At 52.2% G+C, this 12,430-nt stretch overlaps 1 protein-coding gene across 6 annotated transcripts in view; it reads right to left on the bottom strand.

The window, feature by feature from the left end:
* The window catches only part of RAP1GAP2 (RAP1 GTPase activating protein 2), a 202,277-nt gene that overhangs the window by 136,717 nt on the left and 53,130 nt on the right, over positions 1-12,430 (bottom strand). Inside the window, exon 1 of one of the 6 annotated variants that reach the window (XR_009491678.1) lies at positions 8,070-8,220. The exons of 3 other annotated variants lie outside the window; for them this stretch is intronic. Coding sequence is in view for 2 of the 3 variants with exons in the window: in XM_005220158.5 (XP_005220215.1) it covers positions 8,070-8,176 (107 nt within the window). In the remaining variant the exon portion in view is untranslated. Of the gene's footprint in view, positions 1-8,069; positions 8,235-12,430 lie in introns of those variants that run through there. 2 more of the 6 variants (XM_005220158.5, XM_024980711.2) reach the window with 2 other exon arrangements.

Genomic DNA, 12,430 nt, shown 5'->3' with positions numbered 1-12,430 from the left:
GTGATTCTCGCTGGTTTAACCAAGCGAGCCTGGCAAGCCCTCTATTTGGCAACATCCTGGTAACCAGCCATCTGTGCACTACACGGGCTCCCAAGAGATAAAGCTACATTTCAAAAAATATATATATTTGCTAATGGAGACTGATTGCTAATTCAGGCACCCACTGGCCCCTCTTTGGCATGAATGAAGGGACCCCGCTTCTGCCTGTCGGGTAGCAGCTCCAGGACCCGAAATCTAGGAACCCAGAGTCAGGACAGTCCTGGTATCCCAGTCGCAGCTTCAGGATGGGCTGGACTCAGCCGGGACCCTCCCATCTATGGGTCCCTGAACCACGCAGAGGCAGGAAGGAGTCAGAGGAATAATGTGAAAAATACCCACGTGCAAGTGATCTGGTTCATTTCTCCCCAAAATCTCTTGTGGAAGGAAAGGAACAAGAGGCAAGGGGGGAAATCGCAGACAAGAAAGGAGCTAGCTCCCTGGTGGCCCAGTGGTTGAGACTCCATGCTTCCACTGCAGAGGGCGCAGGTTCCATCCCCGGTCAGGGAAGTTCTGCAGGCTACATGGTATGGCCAAAAAAAGAGAGAGAAAGAAAAGGGACATCTTGAAACCCATCTCAGAGAGCACTACAGTATTAAGAGGACTTCAAGGTAAGAAGCAGTGAGCACATTTCGCCTGAGGGGTCAGTGAGTCTCATGAGCACCCACTCATTCATTCAGTAAATATTTACCGAGCGCTCCTGTTCTCAGCAATGATGTGAAAAAGGCAAAGTCCTTGCTCTCAGATAACTCGCCTTCTAGGGGAGGAGATAGTCAATGAATTGTTTATTACCCATGCTAGATGATATCAGTTAACGGTAAGTGCCACGGAGGAAATAAATCAAGGTAAAGTTGTAACGGCTGGAATGAGTTGCTTAGGTTGGATGGTCAGAGGAGTCCCTTTGGAGGAGATGATATCTGAGTTGAGAGCCAGGTGATGAGGAAGCATAGTTAGTGCTGCTGCTGCCGCCAAGTCGCTTCAGTCGTGTCTGACTCTGTGCGACCCCATAGATGGCAGCCCACCAGGCTCCCCCGTTCCTGGGATTCTCCAGGTAAGAACACTGGAGTGGGTTGCCATTTCCTTCTCCAATGCATGAAAGTGAAAAGTGAAAGTGAAGTCGCTCAGTCGTGCCCAACTCTTAGCGACCCCATGGACTGCAGCCTACCAGGCTCCTCCATCCATGGGATTTTCCAGGCAACAGTACTGGAGTGGGGTGCCATTGCCTTCTCCGCATGGTTAGTGAAGTCACGGTAAATAACATGTGTAAAAGGCCTGGGGTAGAAGCAACCTTGGCATGTTCCAGAAACAGAGAGAAGGCCTTTGCCACTGAAGTACAATGATCACAGTGGGGAGGGGGAACAAGGTCAGAGGTAAGTTCATAGAACCAGGGAGGGGACGTGGACCCAGCTTCAGATTTTAGATTTCATTTCACGTGTAATGGAGGCACTTCCCTGTGGTCCAGTGGTTAAGACTCCATGCTTCTAACAGAAGGGATGCAGGTTCAATCCCTGATCGAGAAACAAAGATCCCACATGCTGCACAGCTCCAAAAATAAATAAAGCCATTAAAAAAAAAAAACTTTAAAAAATAAAATTTTAAAAATAAAGTATAATGGAAAGCCCATGGAGAGCTTCTTGCAGTAGACAGACTTGATCGTATTTGAATTTTTTTGTATTGTTTTATATTTGAATTTTTAAAACTCCACTGTGGCAACCGTCAGGAGAAGAGGTAAGGGGGACAAGAAGTGAGGAGACCAATTAGAAGATTAAAATAATGGTTCAAAAGGAATCTAATACACTCATTTACACCTCAAATTCTGTTCCTTAACTCCTCAGACTTGCAATGAGGTTAAAAATGGGAAGCTGGTTAAAGGGAGAGGTTTGTTCTTTAAAGCAACGATAGCAACTGGCTCAAGCATGAGACAAGAAAGGGTGAAGACCAGGCCCTTCCGCAGAGGGCAGGACCAAGTCACCTCCTAAGACGAGAACAAACGGCCATCTGTTCCGGGGCCTGGGAGCAGACCAGCTCCTGCCTTGCACCCTTTCCAGCCCCAGGACCCTGGAGCTCCAAGGCCAGTACTCTTGGACACTCCTCAGGCTCAGACTTCACGCAGCTCGAAGGGCTGGCACCAGCTCTCCCATGTGAGAACCCAGGTATCATCCATGACACCAGCCTTCAAACCCTAAGGACAAAGCAATCAGTGACTGCTGATATCACAAAAGCAGACAACTGGACAACTTCACTAGTGTATATGCATGCTCAGTCACTCAGTCATGTCTGACTCTTTGAGACCCCATGGACTGTAGCCCTCCAGGCTCCTCTGTCCATGGGATTTCCCAGGCAAGAATACTGGAGTGGGTTGCCATTTCCTCCTCCAGGGCATCTTCCTGACCCAGGGATGGAACCTGGTGTCCTACATCTTCTGCACTGGCATGCTGCTTTACCACTGCGCCGCCTGGGGGTCCTTCCACTAGCATAGTATTAGTCGCTCAGTCATGTCCGACTCTTTGTGACCCCATGGACTGTAGCCCACCGAGTTTCTCTGTCCATGGAATCCTCCAGGCAAGAATACTGGAGTGGGTTGCCATTTCCTTCTCCAGGGGATCTTCCCAACCCAGACATCGAACCCTGGTCTCCTGCACTGCAGGCATATTTTTTACCATCTGAGCCACCAGGGAAGCCCAACTTCCACTAGCATAGTCTCACCAAAAAAAAAAAAAAAAATCATACCCAAATCTACTGTAGCCTCTAAAACTAAATACCACTGACACTTACATAGAGGAAAGGAGAACAAGTTAAATGACACCCAGAGACTCCATCCACAAAATCCTGATTGTGGGAAACTCCCCAAGACAAGCAACCCACTTTCTTCGATAAAGAAATTATAAGGAGGAAAGAAAAAAAAATGAGTTGTAGGAGAAAACTTATAATGAGACGTATCACCAATCACACTGGATTTTGTGAATCTTAACCCCAAAACACTTTAGAAAAACTTTTATGAGGCAAAAAAAAGAAATAATCATCTTTGACTGGGGGGATATGAGACAGTAAATGAACCATAAAATCTAAATAAAAAATAAAACTTTTAAGAGGCAATAAGGGAAATCTGAACACTGACTGAATGTGATATTAAGAAATTATTGTTAACTTAGGGGGTATGATCATTGCTAGTTTTTTGGAAGAATTCTTATCTTTAAGATGCATGAAATATTTAAGAATGAAATGATATAAAGTCTGGGATTTACTTCAAAATAATCTTGCGGGGGAGTGAATTAGTAAATAAATGAAATAAGATTGGCCATGAGTTGATAAAAGCTGAAACTGGGTATTGTATTAGACCATTCTCTCCAATTTTGTGCATGCTTTAAAAGTTTCACAATAAAAAGCTGGGTTTTTTTTAAGCCAAGGATGAGATTTTTCTAATAACCTACACAGGATTAACCCTCTGTACATTAAGTCCCACCATGGAGGGATCAGATTCGTTAGAGTCACTGTTCTGCCCCACAGAGCCTGCCATGAGTGACTTGCTGAATGATGAGTGAATTTATATTTTCCTCCTTGTAAACCCCATGGTGAGAGTTGTCCCAAAATAACTACCCCCTGTAAGATGTGGATTTTTCTTTCATTTATGCTAAATGACCTCTCTTCAGTTCAGAATGTCACACCTGCAGCCACACAGACTTTATCCACACATTTCAGAAGGTAAATATTTTGATTATGTTCCCCTGTTTCGAACCAACTGCCAAAGATGCCCGTTGCCCCTGAGTCAATTCTTAGGCAGGTTGATAAGAAGTCCAGAGTCCCCAAGGAGGAGGAGAAAGGGGTCTGAGGCTCTCAAGGAGGAGAAAAGGGCAAATATTTTTTTCTACATTGCCTTGTCTTAGTCAATATAACAATGTATCTTGCTCAAGGATATGTTTCTCCTTAACAAGAACCCTCTGGCTAATCTTGTTATCTTAAAACTTGTATACTGTGGGAGTGGGTCTGGTAAGACCTTTCTATTGTTAGTTCTAATCTTGTTAATTTAAGATATATGTTGTGGGAGTGGGTCTGATGAAAGTATATAAAGCCTCCTGGTGGCTCAAACAGTAAAGCATCTGCCTGCAATGTGGGAGACCCAGGTTCGATCCCTGGGTTGGGAAGATCTCCTGGAGAAGGAAATGGCAACCCACTCCAGTACTCTTGCCTGGAAAATCCCATGGATGGAGGAGCCTGGTAGGCTACAGTCCATGGGGTCACAAAGAGTCGGACACAACTGAGCAACTTCACTTCACTTCACAAGACTAGCAAGGGGGACACTCTCCGTCCCCCTTCTGATGTCTATGTCAGAAGCTTTCTCTGCCCCTTTCCATACTTTGATACTGCTACACAAAAACTCTTGAGTGATCGAGCCTGGTCCCTGGTCCCAAAGCTGCATCTTCTTCGGAGATCACAAAACTGACACTGTACACCATAAGCTATCACCCCTTCAGAGGGCACCACCCGCCTCATCACCCACTTCTATGATTACTGAAGCCATTTTCTGGATCTTACCCCGCTCTGCCACATCTATATGCTTTGAAAATCAGAGCACTCTAAAGCAGCTCTCCAGGGACTTCCCTGGTGATCCGGTGGCTAAGACTCTGTGTTCCCAATGCAAGGGGTCCAGGTTTGATCCCCGGTCAGGGAACGAGATCCCATGTGGAGCAACTAAAAGATCTTGAATGCCGAAACTAAGACCCAGAGCAGCCAAGTAAAGAAAGAAAGAAAAGAAAAGAAAAAGGTGCTCTCCACTACAGGGGCTTTCAAATTGCCATCACCAAGGAAGGCTTTGTTCAGGTGCCTCCTTGGAACCACATTCAAATTCAATCCCCTCTCAAATACAACATTGTTTCCATAAGATCACAGGTGCTAGAATTCCTGGAAGATGGTAGGAAAGAAGCAGGACCTCCAGGTTGTCCCAAATCTCCCACAGAGCCATCAGATCAAGGCTGGTGAGCCCCACTCCCATTTCTCCAGGAGGCAATCTGAGGCTGGTGCTTCTGGTATAGTTCTCAGGACCTACCAAGAGTGCCTGGAAGTCTCCTGCTTCTGCGCCCGTATGGATTACCAATGTTGTAACCACTCTGCCTGGCATACCTCCCTCCCCCTCCCAAACAATATTTCCAAGTGGCCTGGGGAGGGCAGGAAGATGAAGGACCACTGGGCCATTACTACAAGACACACAGTACCTTCCATCCCTCATGGCCAACAGCCAGGAGTATTATCTGCACAGGCCTGTCAATTAGAGGTGCTGGGAAGATCGATGGGTGAATCAAGCCTTCTGGGATGGATGACAAGGGGACCTGAATCTGACCTGACCCTGTGATGAGATGGGGGAGGAAGGAGGAACTCGGCAAATTTCACACTCAGCATGGAGCTTAGGAAGTGCTTAAGAGAGGCTGGCAGCTGCAGCCTGCTCCAGGGCCCCCATGGCCAGTGCCTGCAGAGTAAGGGTCAATCGTGTGCACTGATTTCAGACACTCAGAGACAAAGAAACTCCAGATAACAAACAGCAAGGGAAGTAAAGGTCGTTCAGCACAAGCATGAAAGCAAGCCCTCTCTCTCCTTGGCAGGTTAAATCCACGGCCAGAGCCATCAGCATAGCAGGAGCAACAGAAAAACAGGACAAAGGCAGAGGCTGAGAGGGTCACCACTGTCTGCCTGCATTGCAGGGAAAAGCACAGAACAGCCAGGAGGAAACACAAGTACCAGGAGCCTGGGGCATCCTCACCTGGGCCAATCCCTTCCTGTTCCCTGTCCAAGTCCTGCCCTGTGCCTCACTGCAGCCCCCCAAGCCCACACTCTCTCTGCTCAGGCCCACACCCACCTGGCTGCCTTCTCAGTCCACACACAGCTGGTCTGGACCACTGGTGGGGCTGTCACCACCTGCCATCTTACCGTGGTTTCCAGCACACGGGCACAGAGAGAGGAGAATGGGAGCGATCTGCTGAAATCCCTCCATCCTCATGCAGTACTTCCTACCTATCAGATGCATCATGACCCACATCATCTCCCTTGAGCCTTGCATGCCTTTTGTGGGGATGCAGAAACTGAGGCTCAGAGAGATGAACTCCATCATGTCATGGTCAAGAGAGGAGGGGGGACTAGAGCTTCTGGGCCTCTGCCACACATCCACGTTCAACACTCAGAGACAGGAGCGATTCTCAACTAGCTGCCTTTCCATGGAGCATGCCTCCCTTCTCATCCCTCAAAACAGGTCCAGGTTGTCTTGGAGCAGCCACCCCGTATCTTTCTGACTGTAAAGGGCTGGCTTGCTCATCTGTACATATAAAATGCCAAAGAGCAGGGAATGGATGAGAATCAAAGTCTAGGGGAGAATGGGGACCAGACCTGGAGCCCTGAGGTCCTGAGTCCCTCTGGCAGCTTTTTCTGCTAGACAAGTGCGTCCTGAGCATCATTCATTCCTAGATCACCTGCAGAATTTGTGCTATGTTCTACACCATCTGTACCATTTCTACTAAATAGACTCATTCTTGTGATTTGATTCGGCTAATTTAAAGTGATGCTTCATATCACCACTGCAAGAGAGAACATCAGTACCACTGGCCATAGCCAGGACAGAATCCTAAAAATAAACCCTACAAAAACAACCTAAGTTGCAGGCAGGCACTGTTCCCCCACTTAAAGGCCCTGAGCCAGAGGTCTGCTCTCTCTTTGTTATAAGTGGGAGATTAGCAAGTGTTTAAAAGGTGTTAAAGTCAGACTAGCACCAACCTGAAACTTGCCCCTTGAAGAAATCACAAGGATTAGCAGAGAACTGAAAAGGGAAGAACTTTCTCACTAGGTGACTCAATGCTATTTCATGCTTAACCACCTTCAGTTACTTCACTGGAGATTCATCCCAGGCTGTGGGAAACACTGAATTACATTATAGGAAGGGGGACGAGAGGGACAGAAGACAGCCGGACTGTAGGGGGCAACCCATGCCGGTTGTTCCAAGTGCTCCACTTCACTGCCCACCACCTCCCCCAGGCACACCCAACTTCTGGGTGAGCCCAGGGGCCACCAGTCACCACCCAGGTATTCTCTGGCTCCATTGTCCTTGTCTGAGCCCTTGATCAACGTAGAATGCAGCACTAACTCTGAACGTCTCTGGAAATTAGAATACAGCAGGGCCACCAGTCTGCCCCACACCCCCACCACATGTCTGTGGACAGTCAACTCTAATGACCCCCAGTTGCTGGCAGACTTTGGGCTCATGTACCCTATAGAGGACAGAGGCTCTGCCAGCCTGTATGGCCAGCTCCCTGGGGTTTTGTGGGTCCAGGAAGGTGCCTCCAAAGCTCCTTTGCCCATCCCAAACCCCACATCTCTCACCCCCACAGGCCCTCCAGCCTATCTCTGAAACAGCCTGGGAGAACGATTTTCAGCATTCAGGAGCAAACACGAGAGTAAACCCAAGAATGGTGAAAGACAGAGAAACCCAAAGACAGAGAGACACGGAGGCGGGGGTGGAGGTGATAGACAACCTCCAAACTTGCTCCTGGCCTGACGGCATCGTGCACGAAGCTAGCAGATCCCAACCTGGCCGGCCCCTCGCGGGCTCAGCCAAGTTGCAGAGAAGTAAATGGCATCTCCAGCGCATTGGGCCACTCGGGTCGGGGCCTGAGCCAGGGACGGTCGCCCGGGTCGATTCAATGGTACCCGCGCTGCAGGCTTTGGGAAGGACGCCGCGCTAGGCAAATTCGAGGAGTGGGGGTGAAGCATCTGGTGCCCCTCTGTGCGGGATGGAGTCCGAATGATCCTCCCGGCCGCGCTCACCCACCGTTCCCCCCATCCCCGATTCAGCCAATGCCCTGCCTGGGCTTTTTCCCATAACAGCCAGTGTCCGGGGCTAAGCTCCGAACTCGCTCGCCCGACGGCACCCAGAGTGGAGGCTTTCTCCCATCCAGCTCGGAGCCAAATGCTCTCTTGGAAAAGTCCACCCCAAAGAAAACGGGGATTGAGCCCGAAAGCGGCGGGAAGAGGGAGGTGGCGCCGCCAGGCGTTACCTTTTCTCTTTACTCTGCTTTCGGGATTTGTGCAGGAGTCCGATGAGCACCACGGCGGCGCGGATCCCAGCCTTTCGGCAATGCATCCTGCCCGCCGGCTGGGACATGGCGAGGCCGCCGGCAGTGCCCGGCCGCGCCCTCGCCCGCCCGCGGCGCGCCCCCGCCGGCCCGGCTCCGCGCGCTCCGCGACGCCCGCTCCCGGCCCCTGCGCCGGCGCCCGGGTCCCCGGCCGCTCGCCTCGCATGGGCCCCGCCCCGCCTAGGTGCACCCCGGGGGTCAGGTGACCGGGCGCTCACTTCCCGGCGACCTTCAGCGTCTCCTCGGGCCCCGCCGGGCGGCCGGTGCCCGCTCCCCCAGCGTGGGCATTTCCAAGGCTCGCTCGGGGCGCGGCCCGGACGGGCGGCTCCGGGACTCCGGCTCCGACGCGCCGCCCGCGCCCCGGACGCCGCCCCGACCCCGCCTCTCTGGCCCCGGCCCGGGGCGCCCCGGGTGCGGGCGGTAAGGGTGGCCCAGCCGCCCCGCAGGGAGGCGACCGGCTCGCGCTCAGCGCTCGCGGGGCTCGGCGCCGGGGTTCGCTCTCTGCCCCGCGCCCTGGCCCCTTCCCGTCCTGCCGGGCGGCCAGGCCCCAGGGCTCCCTCGCCTCTCCTCGGTCCCCTCCTCTGCGCTCCGCGTCGCCCGCCCCCGCTGGCCCGGCCCCGGGCTCCCTCCCCAGGCAAAGGCGGCTGACGCTCTCTCCCAGCCCGGCCCGCCGGGATACTTCTCCGATGCTGTCACTGTCTTTAAAACAGAGGTAGAAAAACATGCACCGAGAGGAAACCGCGCGTCCTCAGTCCAAGCGAAACTGCCTCCGCGCGCGGGCACCGCCGCGGGCCTCCCCCACCCGATTCAGGCTGCCTGGCGGTGAGAAGCGCATCCCGCGCCCAGCGCGCGGCGCCCGCCCTCCCGGGCCGGGGCTCCCTGGCGCTTTGACTCGACTGGATGCTAACTCTCACCTTTCCCCAAATCTGGGAAGGGCTCGTCGTGCTGGGGCTGAGGGATCTACTACAGAGTCAGCGTCTATGTGGGCTGGGCTCAGTCCCCTCGGTTAACATTTGTTCTCCCGACCTTGGGAGTTTGACACAACATAGGGTCCAAGATCGATTTCCCGGCTGTTACACCCGCACCTCGCGTCCCAGGTTGACAGGGAGATGCAAGTTGAGGGAGGGGGCACCCCATTCCACCAGCAGCCGGGGCTCCAGCACCAGCCGCATGCACCCTGCCTGCATTCTTCCCACATCGCGTCCATGCTTCATCTTCCCTTCAGAATGCAAAAGGAAGGTCATGCCAGGCCGTGGGAAAAGGGCTCTGGCCGGGTCCCTACTGTGGGGAGCAAGGTGCTCCTAAGCCCCACTCATTCTCTTCCATTTGCTGCCAGGAAGCCTCACCTCCTCTCAGCACCCCAACTCCCCCCACCCTCTGCCTAACTACTGGCTTGGCTTTTCCTTCCACCACCCCCAGGGAAGGGAATGGGTAGAGAGCTGGAGGGAATTAAAACAAGGCAATTAGTCCATCTTGGGGAAACAGCCCTTTTGGGGCCAAAGAGGTCCCACAGGCAATTTGCCTTGGTTTTTTTTGTTTGTTTGTTTTGTTTTGTTTTGTTTTTAAATACAGTCTGCTGTTCAAGCAAGCAGAGAAAAGCCAGACAGGAAAGGGACTTTGCTGGAGAGGGGACCGGGGTGGTGAATGGTTCAAGGGCCTGTGGCCTCAACCCCACCTCTCCAGTGGGCACAGCTTCTTGCTGGCATTGGAATGGGGGCAGGGCAGGGAGCACCAGAGGGATGCCAAATTGTGCCTGGGTTATTTATGAAGCGTCCATTAGCCATGGCCTCAGCCCCCTGAGCCTGGCTGGGTGGTGGGAGATCACAGATATAGCCATGGCCATCTATTTATAGCCAGAAAACAGTGCCCCAGGCCCCACCCCTGGGACTGCAGCTAGCCGGGCTGCAAGGACTACACAAGTTAAGTGACCTGAGAATCAGTCTGGAAGAAGGATGGGGAAATGAGTACGTCCTCAGTGGGCAAGGGGGCAGAGCCCCAGCACTAGAGCCCAGGGCTTCTCCAGCCTTTGCCATTCACAGAACCTCTCCATAGTCAGGAGGGTGCTGGGGGCACTGGCCGTAGGTCCAGGCCAGCATAGGGTGTATTTTATCCACACACAGGGGCAGAGTTCATCTCAGTGCAAAACCTGACCCCCTTCCAGGTGGGTGACTATGAATGGCTCCCACCTGCACCCCACTTCCTGGGAGGTATTTTAGGTCAAGTGCATCAGTGGGAAACAGGACACTGGGATGAAAGTGAAAAATCTTTCCACTGAGGAGGTAACTTTATTCATTGCCATTCTGGGGTTCCAGGCCCTCTCAACTCATCTATAACTTCAATGTTTCCAGCCCCAGTGTGGCTGAAAATATAAGGTTGTCCCCAAAAGACCTGATCTGATTCCTAGTGCCCTAAGATGTAGACGTTTCCTGGGGATGGAGAGTCTTACCTTTTGCCCACGCCCCACACAGGAAACACGGAAACATTTGAAAACACCAAAACCATCAAAAGCAGAGAAGGTAATGGCCATTTGCTAGATGGGCCCATCCCACCAGCAATTAGGAAATAACTAGGGTGCATCCAGCTTTGTGCAGGAGACTCGGGTAAGAGAACGTTAAGACCACCCTTGCTAAAACAAACAGGGCTAGCACACATGAAACCACAAAACCATCCCATTCCCAGCTGGCTTATCCACTGTGACCCAGCCACTGTTCCCCCAAATCAGGCCATTCGCATGCCACCTTCACAATTTTTTGTCTTAATACCATACTACTCAGTTATTTACTTATTATTTTGCTTTAAGTCCACTCATTTCTTAACTCACTTGCCATTCACCCCATAAAAACAAATACAAATTTATTAAATCCCAGCTCAAAACCATTGGCTGGTGAAGGTTTGGCACCTGAAGTACCTTCGTTAAAAGACAAGCGTTAGATGTTAGCTACACGCTTGCGCGAAATGAAGACCCTGTCCTTGAAGAAATCACAAAGTTTGAAAGAGAATTAAAAGAGAACAATTTTTCAGATGGGTAACTCAAAGGCCCTCTAGGGCCACATCCATGGGGCACTTTGGGGTGGACCGAGAAGGCTGGACACTTCCAGACTACAGGGAATGAGGTCACTGAGGACAGAAGTGGTCAGACAAGGGGTCTCCTCCCAGATCCCAAGTCATTTAGCAGCAGTTTATCGGTAGAGGTGTCCCAGCTCACAGGACCTCCAAGGTCTGTTCCAGCCCCCCACCTGTTTCCAGTCCACAGTCCCTGAGAACAAAGTGCCAGGAGGCTGCCAGTTTGAGTCTCTGCCCCTAATCCAGGGAAACCCAAATGCTGCGGGGGCGCCTGGATGGGAGCTGGAGATGAGGAGGGGATGGGGGAGTTAATCATGAACAGAGGGCAGACAGCTGCACAGCCCCATTCCTAAGGGACCAGTGGGGTGAGGCAGACAGACACGCATGCTTGGTCCTGAAGAAAAGAGCCTTCTGTGCCTAGGAAGCCGCTCCAGGAGACACATCCGTGTGAAACCGGGACTCAGCCCCGCTGCCAGCGTCTAGGTCTGAGAGAGCCCAAAGTAAGCGCTCCCTCCCCGCCCCACCCTACCTCCACTACTCTCCAGAAGGATCGCAGCCCTTCTTGGCTAGGATCGTGGGTAGATGTGGGGCAACCGGGGCTGCGGAGCCACACGGGGTGGGGCCTTTTACGAAAACCAGCTTTTTTTAGATGTCTTGCTTGTCCCCTTCTGCAGGGGACAGTGTGCCCAACCATCACACCAACTTTGGAGCAATTCAAGAGTTAAAACCATACAATATTAGATCTGCTCAGGACGGGTCAGAACCCCTCACGCTCTTATGCCTTTGAGGGTACACTCACACACACACCAGCTCCAGCTCAGAGAAATCACTCAGAAGCCCCCCAACCCCAACCACATGTCTCCTTTCCGCAGCGCACTCACACCTGGGCTTGCAAAGAACCAGACTGACATTCATTCGTGGCAGGTACGTCAGCGCCCCCTGCTGGACCACGTTACTATTGCGTCTCTGGGACATCACCAAATGAGCAGAAGAGGAGGAGCGGGGAGGAGGGGCGGAGAGGAAGGGGAGAGGGAAAAGGGAGGGAAGGGAAAGATTGGGAAGGTCATTTGAGGTGGGGAAGCAGTTTCTATTTTGAAAAGAGAGAGAGAGATGCAAGAGAGATCTTCGCCAACACGTTGACTCTCCTCCCAGCTCCTAACCTCCCCTGTCTCAGAACTCACAACCAGCCCCCCAAAGGGGTCCATCCCACAACAGGGTCC

This window comes from Bos taurus, chromosome 19, assembly GCF_002263795.3.
Source record: "Bos taurus isolate L1 Dominette 01449 registration number 42190680 breed Hereford chromosome 19, ARS-UCD2.0, whole genome shotgun sequence".
NCBI classification, from domain to species: domain Eukaryota; kingdom Metazoa; phylum Chordata; class Mammalia; order Artiodactyla; family Bovidae; genus Bos; species Bos taurus.
This window is presented reverse-complemented; position numbering and strand designations above follow the sequence as displayed.